This window comes from Coregonus lavaretus (genome assembly GCF_964263955.1).
Source record: "Coregonus lavaretus genome assembly, chromosome: 36".
Classification (NCBI taxonomy): Eukaryota; Metazoa; Chordata; class Actinopteri; order Salmoniformes; family Salmonidae; genus Coregonus; species Coregonus lavaretus.
The window spans coordinates 27,661,020-27,678,547 of NC_140023.1; the positions used below are offsets into that span (position 1 = coordinate 27,661,020).

Consider the following 17,528-nt stretch of genomic DNA (forward strand, 5'->3'; position numbering starts at 1 on the left):
TAGCAAACTTCAGACTGGCCTGGACATGTACTGGCTTAAGCAGGGGGACACATCTGGCACTGCAGGATTTGAGTCCCTGGCGGCATAGTGTGTTACTGATGGTAGGCTTTGTTACTTTGGTCCCAGCTCTCTGCAGGTCATTCACTAGGTCCCCCCGTGTGGTTCTGGGATTTTTGCTCACCGTTCTTGTGATCATTTTGACCCCACGGGGTGAGATCTTGCGTGGAGCCCCAGATCGAGGGAGATTATCATGTATGTCTTCCATTTCCTAATAATTGCTCCCACAGTTGATTTCTTCAAACCAAGCTGCTTACCTATTGCAGATTCAGTCTTCCCAGCCTGGTGCAGGTCTACAATTTTGTTTCTGGTGTCCTTTGACAGCTCTTTGGTCTTGGCCATAGTGGAGTTTGGAGTGTGACTGTTTGAGGTTGTGGACAGGTGTCTTTTATACTGATAACAAGTTCAAACAGGTGCCATTAATACAGGTAACGAGTGGAGGACAGAGGAGCCTCCTAAAGAAGAAGTTACAGGTCTGTGAGAGCCAGAAATCTTGCTTGTTTGTAGGTGACCAAATACTTATTTTCCACCATAATTTGCAAATAAATTCATTAAAAATCCTACAATGTGATTTTCTGGATTTTTTTTCCTCAATTTGTCTGTCATAGTTGACGTGTACCTATGATGAAAATTACAGGCCTCTCTCATCTTTTTAAGTGGGAGAACTTGCACAATTGGTGGCTGACTAAATACTTTTTTTCCCCACTGTATATTGATACACCATCCAAAGTGTAATTAATGACTTCACCATGTTCAAAGGGATATTCAATGTCTACTTTTATTTTATGTATTTTTACCAATAGGTGCCATTCTTTGCGAGGCATTGGAAAACCTCCCTGTTCTTTGTGGTTGAATCTATGTTTGAAATTCACTGCTCTACTGAGGGACCTTACAGATAATTGTATGTGTGGGGTACAGAGATGAGGTAGTCATTAAAAAAATCATGTTAAACACTATTATTGCACACAGAGTGAGTGCATGCAACTTATTATGTGACTTGTTAAGCACATTTGTACTCCTGAATTTATTTGGACTTGCCATATCAAAGGGGTTAAATACTTATTGACTCAAGACATCCCCCCTCCCCATTTTAATGAGTGAATGATTTTTTTATATTTTTGTTTTTTACATCATTTTACCCCTCACTCAGCAACTTCACTCCTACTCATCTCCAGTTCCACATTCCAACACTCCCTCAGCCCATCCCACCTATCTCTGCTGGCCACCCTCTTCTGATTTCTACGCACCATATACCTTTCAACCATGATGTAATGTCTAATATACAATTTGAATCTATCTAATCGAATAGAATCCACCAACTGCGAGTTGAAGATAAATACTTTTGCTAAGAGTATTAATATATTACCGATTGACTGACCAGGTCTCTCCAAATCTCCCAACAATGCTATTTCTAGGGTTAATTTTAGATACATTTTATGCATTTTCAGCCATTCCTGAACCTGAGACCAGAAGCAGGCTACCTGAGGGTAATACCAAAACAAATGGTCTATTCTGTATCCTCGAATCAAAATCTCCAGAGCTGTGATTGTTGTATGCCCCAAATATTCAACATTTTGTTTGTGGCTGTACAATAATTTCTGCTGAAAAGCATGAAGTGTTGAATCTTGCATCATTTTATACATCAGCTCATACACCCTATGCCATGTAAAAAATCTCTTCCCAGCTATTTTGCAATCTGTATGGCGCAGCTGTCAACATCCTGGTCCTCAAATGAAACTGGTATACTTTCCTATTTATGCTACTTTTATTTCTCCACCAGGTTTTATCCTTTATATTGGGCAGACAGACCAGTTCCCTGCCTCCTCCTACTGCCACTTGCCACCTCCATTTTTGGGGTAGTGCTATAATCAATTAGTTGTAATCTTGGATTGAGCAGACCTTTCCATACAGTTCCGATAGCTCCATGTAAGACATAACTGTACCATTCCAATTTACAATATCATTTAAAAACTAAATACCCTTCTCAAACATATTTTCCATAAATACAGGTATTTTATCAACCAGTACATTTAAGTTCAACCATCATATTTGTTCTGTCTTTTCCGGGGGATGAAATTGAAATTATAACCAGCTCTGTATCGCCTGTTTGAGAAAGAGCGATACTTTGAACAAGGTTTCATTTTCAATTAACAGTAATTGTCGTCTGATACTGACTTCAACTCCTTATTTAGAATTTCAGTTAGCTCACTGGCTTTCGGTGCTGACATGCAGAGTGTGGAATCATCTGCATACATTCTAGCTTTGTGTAAGACCAGTGGCAAATAATTTGTAAAAATAGAGAACATTTACGGCCAAAGGCAACTACCCTGAGGGACAGGGCATGTTAGAGAAGCTTCCATTGAGTTCTATGTACTTCCTCTCAGTACCTCCTCTGGGTTATATTGGATGAATAATTATCCAACCATGTGCTGGCAGGTGATATAAAGCCATATCAAGGGAGTTTTTTCATATAACAATTTATGATCAATAACATCAAAGGTTGCACTGAAATCTAACAATACGGCTCCAACTATCATCTTATGATCCATTTCTTTTAACCAATCATCCGTCATCTGAGCCAGTGCAGTTGAGTCTTTATATGCATGCTGAAAGTCCGTTGTTAGCTTGTTCTCTGAAAAATAGCATTGTATTTTGTCAAACACAATTCTCTTAATCAGTTTACTAAGAACTGGCAGCAAACTGATTGGGCGGCTGTTAGAGCCAGCAAAGGGTGCTTTACTATTTTTAGGCAGTGAACTTACTTTAGCTTCCTTCCATGCCTGTGGACACACACTCCTTTAGACTTGGTTAAAATATACAGTATATCAAATAGGGGTGGCAATACAGTCTGCTACCGTTCTCAATAGTTTCCCATCAAGGTTGTCTATACCTGGTGGCTTATCATTGTTGATGGGTAACACTAGTTTTTCCATCTCTCTCACACTAACTTGACCAAATTCAAAACAGCAATCCGTCTCTTTCATTATTAGATGTTTTATACAAGAATATGATGGTTCACTGTTCAGTGTTGTCATTTCACATCTGAGTTTTTCCACTTTACTAGTGAAATAGTCATTTAAATTATTTGCAATATAGAAAGGTTTGGTTATAAATTACCCATCAACTTCAATGAACGATGGCTATGAATTGGGTTTTCTGACCATGATATCATTTAAGGTACTCCAAAGTCTTTTCCCATTGTGTTTTATGTCATTTATCTTGGTTTGGTACACATTTTTTTCTATTTTTATTTTATTTTAGTCACAACATTTCTCAACTCACAGTATGTCAACCAATCAGCTGAGCAGCCTGACTTGTTTGCCAACTCTGCATAATTTTTTTAAACCATAAAATTGTTCAATTCATCATCAATCCAGGGGGGTCTAACAGTACCTCACAGTTAGTTTCTTAACAGGTGCATGTTGTCAACATTTGGCATTAATCATTTTACAAATACTTCCAGTGCTGCATCTGGATTCACGTCCTCATACACATCAGTCCAACATAAATGTTTTACATCTTCAACAAAAGAGTCCTGAGAAAACATTTTGTAGGATTTTTTAAATAAATTACTTTAGGGACAACCTTTCCTTGTTATTGCCACAATGTTATGGTCACTACAGCCAATGGGAACTGATATTGCTTTGGTGCAAAGCTCTGCAGCATTTGTGAAGATATGATCAATACAAGTGGATGTCACAGATCCAACACTATTGGTATGCATTCTAGTTGGTTGAGTGATAACCTGGGTCATATTACAGGCCTTAGTCACAGTTAGAAGCTTCCTCTTGAGAGGACAGCTTGTTCCTAACCAGTCAATGCTCAGGTCATCCAGAAAATAAACCTCTCTGTTAACATCACACACATTATGAAGCATTGCACACATATTATCAAAATACTGACTGCTAGCACTTGGTGGCCTATAGCGGCACCCCAAAAGAAGAGGCTTTAGATGATGCAGGTGACCTTGCAATCACAACACTTCAACAACATTTGACATGAGATCCTCTCTAAGCTTTACAGGAATATGGCTCTGAACATATACAGCAACACCTCCCCCATAGGCATTCCTGTCTTTTCTGTAGATTTGAGGGCCTTGTATTGCTACTGCTGTAACATCAAATTATCTTAGTGAGTTTCAGAGATGGCCAGTATATGAATGTTATTGGTTTCATGAACCTTATGTCTAAGGCTACATATATTCATATGGGCTACCTTTCATGTGTAGCTTATCGTAGATAGACATAATATGGAGAAGAACATAAAAGAAAAATACAAACATTGTTTGGCTAATAGAGTCGGTCAATCAGGCACTTGTGAGTGTCAGTTGGTGTTTGTGTTTGTGTGTGCTTGTGATGTTGGGCTGAAGCTACTGACCCGAAAGCTTGGCTCTCTCACTCCTCCCAGGCTTTTGGGAGGGAGGGTAGACAATGAGCTTGTCATAGCGGATGTAAGCATGTCCCCACGCTCTTTGGCAGCTTTCATATGGATTTTAGTAATTGTGTGTAAACATACATTTCACTGGAGATACATCTATTAAGCAAGTAATGTGGGTTGTGTTCATTAGGGCACACAATGGAAAAAGGTTTTAAACACAACGGAAAATGAAAATTTCTGATTGGACAAGTCCAGGTAGTAGTACCTCCCTGTTTCAGGCCCTTTTCTTCCGTTTTGTGCCTAATGAACATGACCCAGGTAATGTTTGTTTTCTGATGATGGATCAAGTGTCACACCCCTCCCAATCCCTAGTGTACCTCGGTTACTGTAGCCCCCAGGACTTGGCCTGGGTCCTAATTGGGTCCCATACAGGGGCCTCTGCAGTCTTCACCCAGTGAACCACAGCTCCATTTACATACCTTAATCCACCTAATCTGGTGCTGATCCCTTAAGGCATTAAACTGGAATTGTGTCACACCGACCCGGGTTCAGCGTTTTTGGGACAAGTTTAAACAGTCACTCTGTTTAAACACACACACACACACACAGGCATGGACAGACGCACACAGGCACATGCACACACACACACAAACACACACACACACACACTCCCTTTCATCTGCTGAAGAATGTGGTGCGTTTTTTCCATTTTATATAGTCCCCCCCTTTCTTTCTTTCTTTCTTTCTTTCTTTCTTTCTTTCTTTCTTTCTTTCTTTCTTTCTTTCTTTCTTTCTTTCTTTCTTTCTTTCTTTCTTTCTTTCTTTCTTTCCTTTCTTCTTTCTTTCTTTCTTTCTTTCTTTCTTTCTTTCTTTCTTTCTTTCTTTCTTTCTTTCTTTCTTTCTTTCTTTCTTTCTTTCTTTCTTTCTTTCTTTCTTTCTTTCTTTCTTTCTTTCTTTCTTTCTTTCTTTCTTTCTTTCTTTCTTTCTTTCTTTCTTTCTCTCTCTGTCTCTCTCTTTCTCTGTGTGTCTCTATCTCTCTCTGTCTCTCTCTCTCTGTCTCTCTCTCTCTCTCTCTCTCTCTCTCTCTCTCTCTCTCTCTCTCTCTCTCTCTCTCTCTCACTTCTTCACTTCTTCACTTAGGGGCAGATATCTCCTGTGATAATCTCATTCCCTTATTGACATACGCCCCACAGAGACCAGGCGGTGTGCTGCTTCCTGCTCTCCTCTTCTCATCTCCTCCCTCAAAAGCTATTTCCTCCCCTGCTTCCTTCCTCCCTCCCGCCTTCCAGCTGTTTCAGACTCGGCCATACACACACACACACATTTACATTTACATCATTTAGCAGACGCTCTTATCCAGAGCGACTTACACCCACACACATACATACACACTGACACTGTCATGTATGGCTTTGTTAGAAAAGAGAATGTGGGCTGATTTGAATAGAGTAGTTAGTGGGAGACATTGGGTGGCATGTGGCAAGTCGACAGCTGGTGAGGAATGACCTAAATTGCCTCAATGAATATCAAATGGATTTGAGTAATTGTGTGTAAAAATACATGTCACTGGAGATGAAACATTTTAAAAATGCAACGGAAAAACAAACATTTAAGGTTCTGATTGGAACAGTCCAGGTAGTAGTACCTCCCTGTTTCAGTCCATTTTCTGTACCTCTGTTACTGTAGCCCCCAAGACTTGGCCTGGGCCCTAACTGGGCCCCATACAGGGGTCTCTGCAGTCTTAACCCAGTGAACCACAGCCCCATTTAAATACCTTAATTCACCTAATCTGGTGCTGATCCCTTAAAGCAGTTGTTCCCAAACTGTGGGGCAGGCAGGGAGGGGCTCAGTCCGGCTTTCAATTTACTCTTGAAAGTTGTAATAGTAGAATGCACAAGGTGCAATTTTGAAATTGGGTAGTGCATCATCAGTTTTCCTCTTGTCATGTCAGTCATTGCATACCTTAGAGAGCTATTTATAACTTGTCAGAAATGTCCAGATCAGCCCATGTCAGCTAGTTTTTTTTGCCCATAGATTTTGTTGTAATGTTTGATACACATTAGACATGGCAAAATGTATATAATTGCAAGAAAATTAGCTTTAAAACTGCATAGAAATAGATGTTCCCCAATGCCTGAGTGAAAAGGTTTGGGAACCCCTGCCTTAAGGCATTCAACTGGAATTGTGTCACACCGACCCGGGTTCAGCGTTTTTGGGACAAGTTTAACCCTTTACACTCGTACGCGTATACCGGTTGAAAATGGCCGATTTGGGCACTAATAAGCTCCTAAATTGGAACGCAGTGGCTGTACAGTAACATGCTATACATAACGTCAGAGCTCAGGCTCTGTGCTTCACAGCCGTTCTGAACTTGAGCACCGCATGAAGATGCCCCCATCCCTCCCGGTAATTGTACAACTTTTGCAAATGTTTTGTTGTCTGAGTGAGGGAAATGCTGTAAATTAGGAGGACTTGATGTATTTTGAAATATGAGACGTTGAGGATTATAATAAATACCGCTTTGATGTCGTACAAACAAGCCAAACACCCATGAGTCCAAATGTGCAGTTCACGTTTTTCAAATCATAAAACTCATGTCATATACAGTGTCAATGTTTATGATCACTATGTTTGATGTACAGTTACAAGATGACATGGAGTCATACCCTGGGTTGTTCTGAACAGAATGAGCTTATGTTTGTTTGTTGTGAAGACAATTATCAGTTTCTCTGAATTGCCTTGTGAAAGCCTAACACTGTAAGATCGTATTTTATAACTTAGCTGGTCTTGTTGGCAAAAGAACAAGCTTTGAAGTCATGCCCACCTGACCCAGATTGTGATTTATAATGGACTGTTTTTGGATTGTGTAAAGAACAACAGTAACTGTGTGATGGTGGGGACGCAGGGTTGTGTTCCAAATAAAACAACTACAAGTGTGTTTGCTCTAGTTCCTCAACGGCACAGCTAGGAGAGCTAAAGAAAAGTTCCTTATAGTTGAAGACTCTTCTTTGAGTCATAAAAGTGCATTGAAATTACTTAGGAACTGTGCATACTTTGGAGAGGTGTGTGGCCACTTGGAGACACCAGTTAGTCCTCTCACTCAAACCCTTGTCATTTTGTTGTCTTATGTTGCACCTACCCCACATTTTCCAGGAATAGTCTTATCATGTTACTACTGAATGTATTTTCAGATTTTGTTATAAACAAATGTGGCGAAAAGTACAGTCAATGTAAAATGCACATAAAATCAACAGTGTAATGTTTGGACTAATAATTTCCCCAATTATCTCATAACTGTTCCCATCTCAATTGCTACCATGGTTATGCATTTCATATTTCTTCTGTAAGAAACATTTCAATTGAACCCTATCCATAGAGGCCAATTCCAACACGTGTAAAAGGTTAAACAGTCACTCAGCGTCAGCCCCACACACACACACACACACACACACACACACACACACACGGACAGACACACAGAGGCACGCACGCACACACACAGCTCCCTTTCATCTGCTGAAGAATGTGGTGCGTTTTTCCCTCTTAACTCTAATGACTTTATTTCAAATGGCACCCTATTACCTATATAGTGCCCTACCTTTGACAAAGGCCCATAGGGCTCTGGTCAAAAGTAATGCACTAGGTAGGGAATAGTGTGTAATTTGGGACTCTACTTATGTTAACCTGGTAAGGATCAGGATCAAACTGTTGACCTGCTTTGAGAGGCATGTTGGGCAATACGCTGTAGTAGCTCACAGTAGTAGTGAAAGAAAGAAAGGCAGTCTTATGAGTCTTAGCTGTAGAGCTCCTGATCAAATTCCACTTACTGTATACAGACCTGCCTGCCAGTTTCTATATAACTCACCCACCCCACAGAAGCCTGGGCTAAGATCCCATTCCCATGGCCTTAAAGTAAAAGAGCAAACTATATAGTCAGACATACACAGACCTGGGATCAAATACTATTCTAAATCATTTCAAATCCTTTAGCTGGGCTTGATTGAGCTTGCCTGGTGCAATGCAACCAGTATGATAGTAGAAAAAATGCAGACCACACCCATCTGGCAGTCCAGGCAGTCTAAAGCAAACGCTCAAAGTATATGAACGATTTCAAGTAGTATTTGAATACAATTCAGGATTTGTCCTCTAATTGCTGTTCCCTTGCTATACAGTGCGTTCGGAAAATATTCAGACCCCTTGACTTTTTCCACATTTTGTTAAGTTACAGCCTTATTCTAAAATGGATTAAATCTGTTTTTTTTTCTCGCAAATCTACACACACTACCCCATAATGACAAAGCAAAAACCGTTTTTTATGAATTTGTGCTAATTTATAAAAATAAAAAACAGAAATATAACATTTACGTAAGTATTCAGACACTATACTCAGTACTTTGTTGAAGCACCTTTGGCAGCGATTACAGTCTTCTTGGGTATGACGCTACAAGCTTGGCACACCTGTATTTGGGGAGTTTCTCACATTCTTCTCTGCAGATCCTCTCAAGCTCTGTCAGGTTGGATGGGGAGCGTCGCTGCACAGCTATTTTCAGGTCTCTCCAGAGATGTTCGATCGGGTTCAAGTCCGGGCTCTGGCTGGGCCACTCAAGGACATTCAGAGACTTGTCCTGAAGCCACTCCTGCATTGTCTTGACTGTGTGCATAGGGTGGTTGTCCTGTTGGAAGGTGAACCTTCACCCCAGTCTGAGGTCCTGAGCGCTCTAGAGCAGGTTTTCATCAAGGATCTCTCTGTACTTTGCTCTGTTAATCTTTCCCTCGATCCTGACTAGTCACCCAGTCCCTGCCACTGAAAAACATCCCCACAGCATGATGCTGCCACCACCATGCTTCACCGTAGGGATGGTGCCAGGTTTCCTCCAGACGTGACGCTTGGCATTCAGGCCAAAGAGTTCAATCTTGGTTTCATCAGACCAGAGAATCTTGTTTCTCATGGTCTTAGAGTCATTTAGGTGCCTTTTGGCAAACTCAGAGCGGGCTGTCATGTGCCTTTTACTGAGGAGTGGCTTCCTTTTGGCCACTCTACCATAAAGGCCTGATTGGTGGAGTGCTGCAGAGATGGTTGTCCTTCTGGAACGTTCTCCCATCTCCACAGAGTAACTCTGTAGCTCTGTCAGAGTGACCATCGGGTTCTTGGTCACCTCCCTGACCAAGGCCTTTCTCCCCCGATTGCCAGGCGGCCAGCTCTAGGAAGAGTCGTGGAGGTTCCAAACTTCTTCCATTTAAGAATGATGGAGGCCACTGTATTTTTGGGGACCTTCAATGCTGCAGAAATGTTTGGGTACTCTTCCCAATATCTGTGCCTCGACACAATCCTGTCTCAGATCTCTACGGACAATTCCTTCGACCTCATGGCTTGGTTTTTGCTTTGACATGCACTGTCAACTGTGGGACCTTATATAGACAGGTGTGTACCTTTCCAAATCATGTCCAATCAATTGAAATTACCACAGGTGGACTCCAGTCAAGTTGTAGAAACATCTCAAGGATGATAAATGGAAACAGGATGCACCTGAGCTCAGTTTCGAGTCTCATAGCAAAGGGTCTCAATACTTATGTAAATAAGGTATTTCAGTTTTTTATTTTTAATACATTTGCTAAAATTTCTAAAAACCTGTTTTCACTTTGTCATTATGGGGTATTGTGTGTAGATTGATGAGGGAAAAAAATTATGTAATCCATTTTAGAATAATGCTGTAAAGTCATGGGGTCTGAATAGCATTTCAGACTGAAGACAAGTATGCTAATGCCTTTGAAATTCAAATTAGAAAAATGCTTCATTGGCATGAAACAAATTTGGATTATTATCTCCTGAGACTAGTTTAAATGGAAATCAATTTGAGCATTAAAATAATGGCTCACACTCACACTCTCTCTCTCTCTCTCTCTCTCTCTCTCTCTCTCTCTCTGTCTCTCTCTCTCTCTCTCTCTCTCTCTCTGTCTCTCTCTCTCTCTGTCTCTCTCTCTCTCTCTCTCTCTCTCTCTCTCTCTCTCTCTCTTTCCCTCTCTCCCTATTACAGAGATTGAGGATATGTCCCCCAGTCAGTCCCGGGTCTTCACAGCAGACACCATGCAGCGTGTGTCCTGTCGGGCCCCGCATGGAAAGCCCCTGCCTGAGGTGTGGTGGGAGCGGGAAGGGGTGCGTGTCCCCACGGAGGGCCGGGTGTACCAGGAGGGCAGTGAGCTGGTTTTCAGCCCCACCGAGCAGGGCGACTCAGGCTCCTACACCTGCGTGGCCCAAAACAAGGCAGGCCGCAAGACCCAGGAGCTGACCTTCACAGTGGCCAGTGAGTCAGGCCACCGTCTTCTGACCTATTACATCATGGCTAGGGCAGGAGTGTGTCCTGACCATGCAAAACTCTGGTCCCTATTATAGGGTTGTACTTTAGTCATGACTGGTCCATTCTGTTCCAAAGCAAGGGGTCAATTTGGGATTCAGCATGATTGACACTGGCTTCTACTACACTAATCATTCTTAATTTGTGTATGTGATTCAGCTGCCCCAGTGTGGGTAACCAAGCCCCAGGACAGCTACCTGGAGGAGGGACGACCAGGCTACCTCCACTGCCACGCTCAGGCTACCCCTGAGCCTGAGGTCACCTGGCTCCGAAACAACATTATGGTCATGCCTGAGGTCAGTATCGCTCTGTCTCTCTCTCTCTTTCTCTTTCTATCACACACAGATGCAGGCGTGCACACACACACACACATACAAACACTGTATCTAGGCCATTCCTCTCCATTCTCTTACCCTTCTCCCTCTCTTCTCTATCAGGACTCACGCTTTACCGTGTTCCCCAACGGTACTCTGCGCATCAATAATGTGGAGGTGTATGATGGTCAGATGTATGCCTGTGAGAGCAGGACAGAGGGAGGCAGGCTGTCTGGACACGCCAGAGTCTATGTACTGGGTGAGCTGAAACTACATGGTGTGTGTGTGAGTGTGTGTGTGTGTGTGTGTGTGTGTGTGTGTGCGTACGCGTGCGCACGCGTGCGCATGGGAGACAGCGTGTGTGTGATGTGATCAGCCAGTTTAAGTTTAACCTTAGATTTCCCTCTGGTGCTGCAGTTCTAGAGTTGTTAACATGGATTATCTAATTCCTGACTTGCTTTGTCTACCTTGTCTTTGTTTTGGTGATGTAAGATCCTGATACCCTTGTGATTCTTAATTCAGCCATGTGAATGTTTGTGCTTGCATCTGCATGTTCTTAAACGTGTCTGAACATGCTGTAAATAGCTTTGTATAGTGTACCATGGGGTGACCAGGCTACTCTCTCTTAGCTGTGTGTGTAATGGTGTGTTTGACCTTTGACCTGTGTTCCAGAGAAACTGAAGTTCACCCCTACGCCCCAGCCGACCCAGTGCCTGGAACTGGACAAGGAGGTCAACATCCAGTGCTCTGCCACAGGCAGAGAGACCCCCACCATCAAATGGACCAAAGCAGGTGAGTGCAGGGTGGTCCTACTCAGTGCTAGAGCACAATATCCTAGATGCCATTTCCTGCCATTGTGCCCTTGAGCAAGGCACTTAACCCTTAAACTGCTCCAGGGGCGCAGCACTGAGACTGGCCCTGTGTTCCAACCTCTCTGTGGGTGTGTATAGGTGTGTTTAGAGGGGTTGGGATAAAGCCATTGTCACAGGTCACAGAAATAAAAAAGACAAGTCTCTGTCCTGTGACAATAGACAATAAAATCTTCTTATAACATCAGGTTATGGATTATGTTAGAAAACATAATCATTACAGAAGGAATGCATTGTAGATAGAATCTGATGAATGAAATGTGAAGACAAGATTACATATGATAATTTCCCCTCATTTGCAATTGCCTATGTTAGAGGAGATTACTTCATCCATTTAAGGTTGGGCAATGTCAACCTTTGTCCTATTGTGATTATGTACCCATAAAACATTGTGATATACGTACGATGCTATCGCCCCTATTGGTTATAGGCCTACATTATGGGCTGCATAGAAGCAGTCTACCGTCTTTAGAACCTGATAATAATTGCTTTATTTGCCTCATAAAATAATAGAAAAATAAATCATATTGTTTGTTCTATCTCTCGTAAAGCTGTGATTGAGAATAGCCTATGCCAAGGCTTAGGCTATAGACATTCATTCGTGTTATTGTTGAAAGCCACAACAACTTCATAGGCTAGAATATTTGGGAAATAAGATACTGCCCTACAAAGGCAAAACGGAGTAACTACGAATTTGGTCAAAAATCTTTGATCTGTTGGAATGGCCAGGTATATTATCTGATGAATGTGGTATTTAGTTTCCTGACACAAGAACAAGCCAGTTGATCAGAATATATCATGGAGTATCAGAAATTGCTGTCTGTCTAGACAGAAAAATACTTTGAAAGTCAGATTTTGCAGTAAAACACGTTATGTAATTTGACTTTAACTTGTATGATAGGCCTAGAAGAAGCATAGGTTATAGGCCATTTGGTTTTCTACCTGTCATGTGAGGATTTTCCCTCTCTCTCATTAGTAGTCATCTGGCTACCTTTTTAGGCTTTCAAATCACTTTTTGAGATGGAACTCCGTTACATTCATTGTTTGATTGGGATGTGTAAAACGATGAAGCGTAGCCTTCAGTCATATTCATAGCCTATCGAATGGAGAGAGAAAGGAATATTGGCTATGTTTTTTAAAACAGATAGACAGAAGTTAAGGAGTGTCGATTATTTAAAAAATACATACGTTTATGCTATAGCCTAATGCCCATGAATCCGACAGAGAGAGAGAAATAATATTTTATGACTGGACATTTTTGCGCTGCTTTGGTGGAATTCTCCGCTCTGTCTGGCCTACATTACCCTCTGGCGTTCTGTCGGCTATGTAACATATCTATTGAAATAGGCTATAGCAAATAGGAATAGGGAAATTTGTTGGAATGTCACTTGTGTACTGCCTTGCTGTGCGCTGCGAGTCTCCGTATTTGACTGTGCAGCGCCAGTATAGTTAAAATAGGCTAAACCATCGTCTTTCACATCAATTAGTCGTCACCATCGACGATGGCTGTCAATCATTGTCGATAGACGATGCTATCGTAATATCGCCCAACCCCTACATCCATTACTCTCATAACCTTTTCACACTACTGAGCCGAGCTGTACTGCGCTGGCCTGGTTACACATCCACCACAGTTGCACTGGAAAGGACCATGTGAAAGGAACATATCCGAGCCAGCCAAGTACAGTTTGGGACAGCACCATAGTGGGAAAAGGGTATCACAGTACTGTAGTTTCTCAGCCCCCCGTTGAGCTCCTCTCTGACACTGTCGCCCCGTACAGACGGTGGAGAGCTGCTTCCTCATGTAGAGATAAGGAATAGCCAGCTCCACTTCACCAAAGTGACGCGCAGCGACGCAGGAAACTACACCTGTATCGCCTCCAACAGCCTACAGGGGGAGATCAGAGCCATGGTCAGCCTCACTGTGGCAGGTAGGTGTGTGTGTGTGTGGGGTTTTTTGTGCGTGTGTGTACTTTTGTGTGTGTGCGTTTGAGTATGTGTGCATTTGAGTGTGTGTGTGTTTGATGAACTGTAGTTCACTTTGTATTTTCATTTGCAAAAGCAAAAGAAACTGTGCACAGAAGTGTGTCTAGAGGAGATCCAGGTGCTGGTTTTGGCTGGAGCAACTAGTTGATGACTGACCTTGGCTTCAATCAATTTTATTTATTTATAAAAGTCATGCACCTTGCAATGAAAAATGTAAAAAGTCACGGACATTCGTCTACTGGTGTGCGTTTTTTTACACTAGTTTTAGGTTTGTATAATCGTTACCGTCCTAATCATAATGGCAATCCTTTGAGAGTACTGTTTGTTTCTTGTCTTAGTTGATGCACTGTTTATAATCAGCTTTCCAATGACCAATTATCCATGTGGTTGTGTAGTCTATTTCATTAATTCATGCATTAGAAGGCCATCTGGCTGCCATGTAATGAACTCCATTAGGTGTTGAAGACACTTGTGGTTGACACAAAGAAAGCCCACCACAATGTAGAGCTAGCTGTATGATATGGACAAAAATCCATGTTGCGATAAATTGCCTGAATTGATGCGATAATGATAAATAGAACGATAAGTTTATAACATTAATGTGCACCACAGTTTTCTTTGAAATTATCCTTTAAACAACTACTACTACCAATTTGATGGTTGTAGACATCAACTGTCCCATTAATAATCACCCATATTAGCAAAAGTATTTCATTTTCTAACTTAACATTTCTCTAGAATAGGCTACTTATCGTAATGAACAATATCAGCAAAATGACTGTGATAAGTGATCGGTATGGTCGGTGTCGATCATTTTCGGTTTATCGTCCCAGCTCTACCACAATGTCACCACAGTGAATCTGTAGGAAATCAGTTTCCTGAACTATGTTTGGCGATGGAGTGTGGTATATTAACTGTGGTGTGTGTGTGTAGTGTATATCCGCTTTAAGCTGGAGCCAGAGTACACCACAGTCTACCAGGGCCACACAGCCGTCCTACACTGCCAGGCCACAGCAGACCCTGAGCCACACATCCAGTGGATGGTCAAGGATAAGGTGCTGGACACCAGCAGGAGAAGGTAAGGCTTTACACACAGAGACAATAATAACACACACACAACAACGTTGTCTTTGTTAGTGGTGCTGGGAATAAAAAAGCACTGGATTGTATTGACACCAGTTGTTACATAACGTATCTTTGTGTATGTTTTGGAAAATCAATAAAAAAGTGTAATGGAAAAAAATTAGATAGTCTTTAACTTGAAACATCAACAAATAAAGATGCAGAGCTGAAAATCAAATCAAATCAAATTGTATTTGCCACATGCGCCGAATACAACAGGTGTAGACCTTACAGTGAAATGCTTACTTACAAGCCCTTAACCAACAATGCAGTTTTAAGAAAAAAAAGTGTAACAGTAGGGAGGCTATATACACGGGGTACCGGTACAGAGTCAATGTGCGGGGGCACCGGTTAGTCGAGGTAATTGAGGTAATATGTACATGTGGGTAGAGTTAAAGTGACTATGCATAGATAATAAACAGAGTAGCAGCAGCGTAAAAGAGGGGGTGGGGTGGGGTGGGGGGGGGGACAATGCAAATAGTCCGGGTAGCCATGATTAGCTGTTCAGAAGTCTTATGGCTTGGGGGTAGAAGTTGTTAAGAAGCCTTTTGGTCCGCTTTCCATGCAGTAGCAGAGAGAACAGTCTATGACTAGGGTGGCTGGAGTGTTTTACCATTTTTAGGGCCTTCCTCTGACACCGCCTGGTATAGAGGTCCTGGATGGCAGGAAGCTTGGTCGAGCAGTTGCCATACCAGGCGGTGATGCAACCAGTCAGGATGCGCTCAATGATGCAGCTGTATAACTTTTTAAGGATCTGAGGACCCATGCCAAATCTTTTCAGTCTCCTGAGGGGGAATAGGCTTTGTCGTGCCCTCTGTTCACGACTGTCTTGGTGTGTTTGGACCATGATAGTTTGTTGGGGATGTGGACACCAAGGAACTTGAAGCTCTAAACCTGTTCCACTACAGCCCCGTCGATGAGAATGGGGGCGTGCTCAGTCCACAATCATCTCCTTTGTCTTGATCACGTTGAGGGAGAGGTTGTTATCCTGGCACCACACGGCCAGGTCTCTGACCTCCTCCCTATATGCTGTCTCATTGTTGTTGGTGATCAGGCCTACCACTGTTGTGTCGTCAGCAAACTTAATGATGGTGTTTGAGTCGTGCCTGGCCATGCAGTCATGGGTGAACAGGAGGGGACTGAGCACGCACCCCTGAGGGGCCCCCGTGTTGAGGATCAGCGTGGCAGATGTGTTGTTACCTATCCTTACCACCTGGGGGCAGCCCACCAGGAAGTCCAGGATCCAGTTGCAGATGGATGTGTTTAGTCCCAGGGTCCTTAGCTTAGTGATGAGCTTTGATGGCACTATGGTGTTGAACGCTGAGCTGTAGTCAATGAATAGCATTCTCACGTAGGTGTTCCTCTTGTCCAGGTGGGAAAGGGCAGTGTGGAGTGCAATAGAGATTGCATAATCTGTGGATCTGTTGGGGCAGTATGCAAATTTGAGTGGGTCTAGGGTTTCTGGGATAATGGTGTTGATGTGAGCCATGACCAGCCTTTCAAAGCACTTCATGGCTACAGGGCCAGACTGATTACATCCTGGTAATCCGTCTGGCCCTGCGGCATTGTGAATTTTGACCTGCTTAAAAGTCTTACTCACATTGGCTACGGAGAGCGTGATCACATAGTCATCCGGAACAGCTGATGCTCTCATGCATGCTTCAGTGTTGCTTGCCTCAAAGCGAGCATAGAAGTGATTTAGCTCGTCTGGTAGGCTCGTGTCACTGGGCAGCTTGCGGCTGTGCTTTCCTTTGTAGTCTGTAATAGTTTGCAAGCCCTGCCACAATGTGAAATGATAGACAGTGCACACAGAGGCGACTCTTGGATACTATTTACAGTACAGACAGTCTGCAGGGTGTCATGTAAAAATCTTCCCAGTGTGAAATAGTTCCCAATTGTTCTGATTGTGTTTTGATTGTGACGTCATGCTGTAAAATTTCTCCCAGCGTGAAAATGTACCCAGTTCAATAATTGCACGTGGATCTCTTTATGTGGATGGCTGAGCTTGTGCAGTTGTGTCTCTCACACCCTCCCTTGACCTCAAAAAACTGTTCTGTGGGCACGCGCATTTGCTTCACAGACCTGCCAATCAATGGTGGCCAGGAGTATTGACACTGACCAATCAGAAGCTTGTTGAGGCATGTTGAGGTCAGCAAATAAACACCCGGACTCACGCTGGGAAGATTTTTACATGACACAGGGAACTGGACAATCATTTTCCATGATAGCTTTCAGGAATCAATCAGTAACAGACATTGAAGGAGTCACTTGATGTCAAATAAATAATCAAATCAAATTGTATTAGTCACATGCTTCATAAACAACAGGTGTAGACTAACAGTGAAATGCTTACTTACGGGTCTTTTTCTAACAATGCAGAGTTACAGATAAAACTATAAATAAATACACAGTGAATAATGAATAACAATAACAAGTAAAAAATAACATGG

The 17,528-nt window shown here is 42.4% G+C and overlaps 1 protein-coding gene across 1 annotated transcript in view; it reads left to right on the forward strand.

Annotated features, from left to right (window-relative positions):
* Nucleotides 1–17,528, forward strand: part of LOC311110561 (inactive tyrosine-protein kinase 7-like) — a 212,270-nt gene that overhangs the window by 175,346 nt on the left and 19,396 nt on the right. Inside the window, exons 6-11 of the mRNA XM_084153067.1 lie at nucleotides 10,470–10,736; nucleotides 10,947–11,083; nucleotides 11,225–11,360; nucleotides 11,774–11,893; nucleotides 13,752–13,901; nucleotides 14,890–15,034. Of these exons, the coding sequence (XP_084009193.1) occupies nucleotides 10,470–10,736; nucleotides 10,947–11,083; nucleotides 11,225–11,360; nucleotides 11,774–11,893; nucleotides 13,752–13,901; nucleotides 14,890–15,034 (955 nt within the window). The remainder of the gene's footprint in view (nucleotides 1–10,469; nucleotides 10,737–10,946; nucleotides 11,084–11,224; nucleotides 11,361–11,773; nucleotides 11,894–13,751; nucleotides 13,902–14,889; nucleotides 15,035–17,528) is intronic.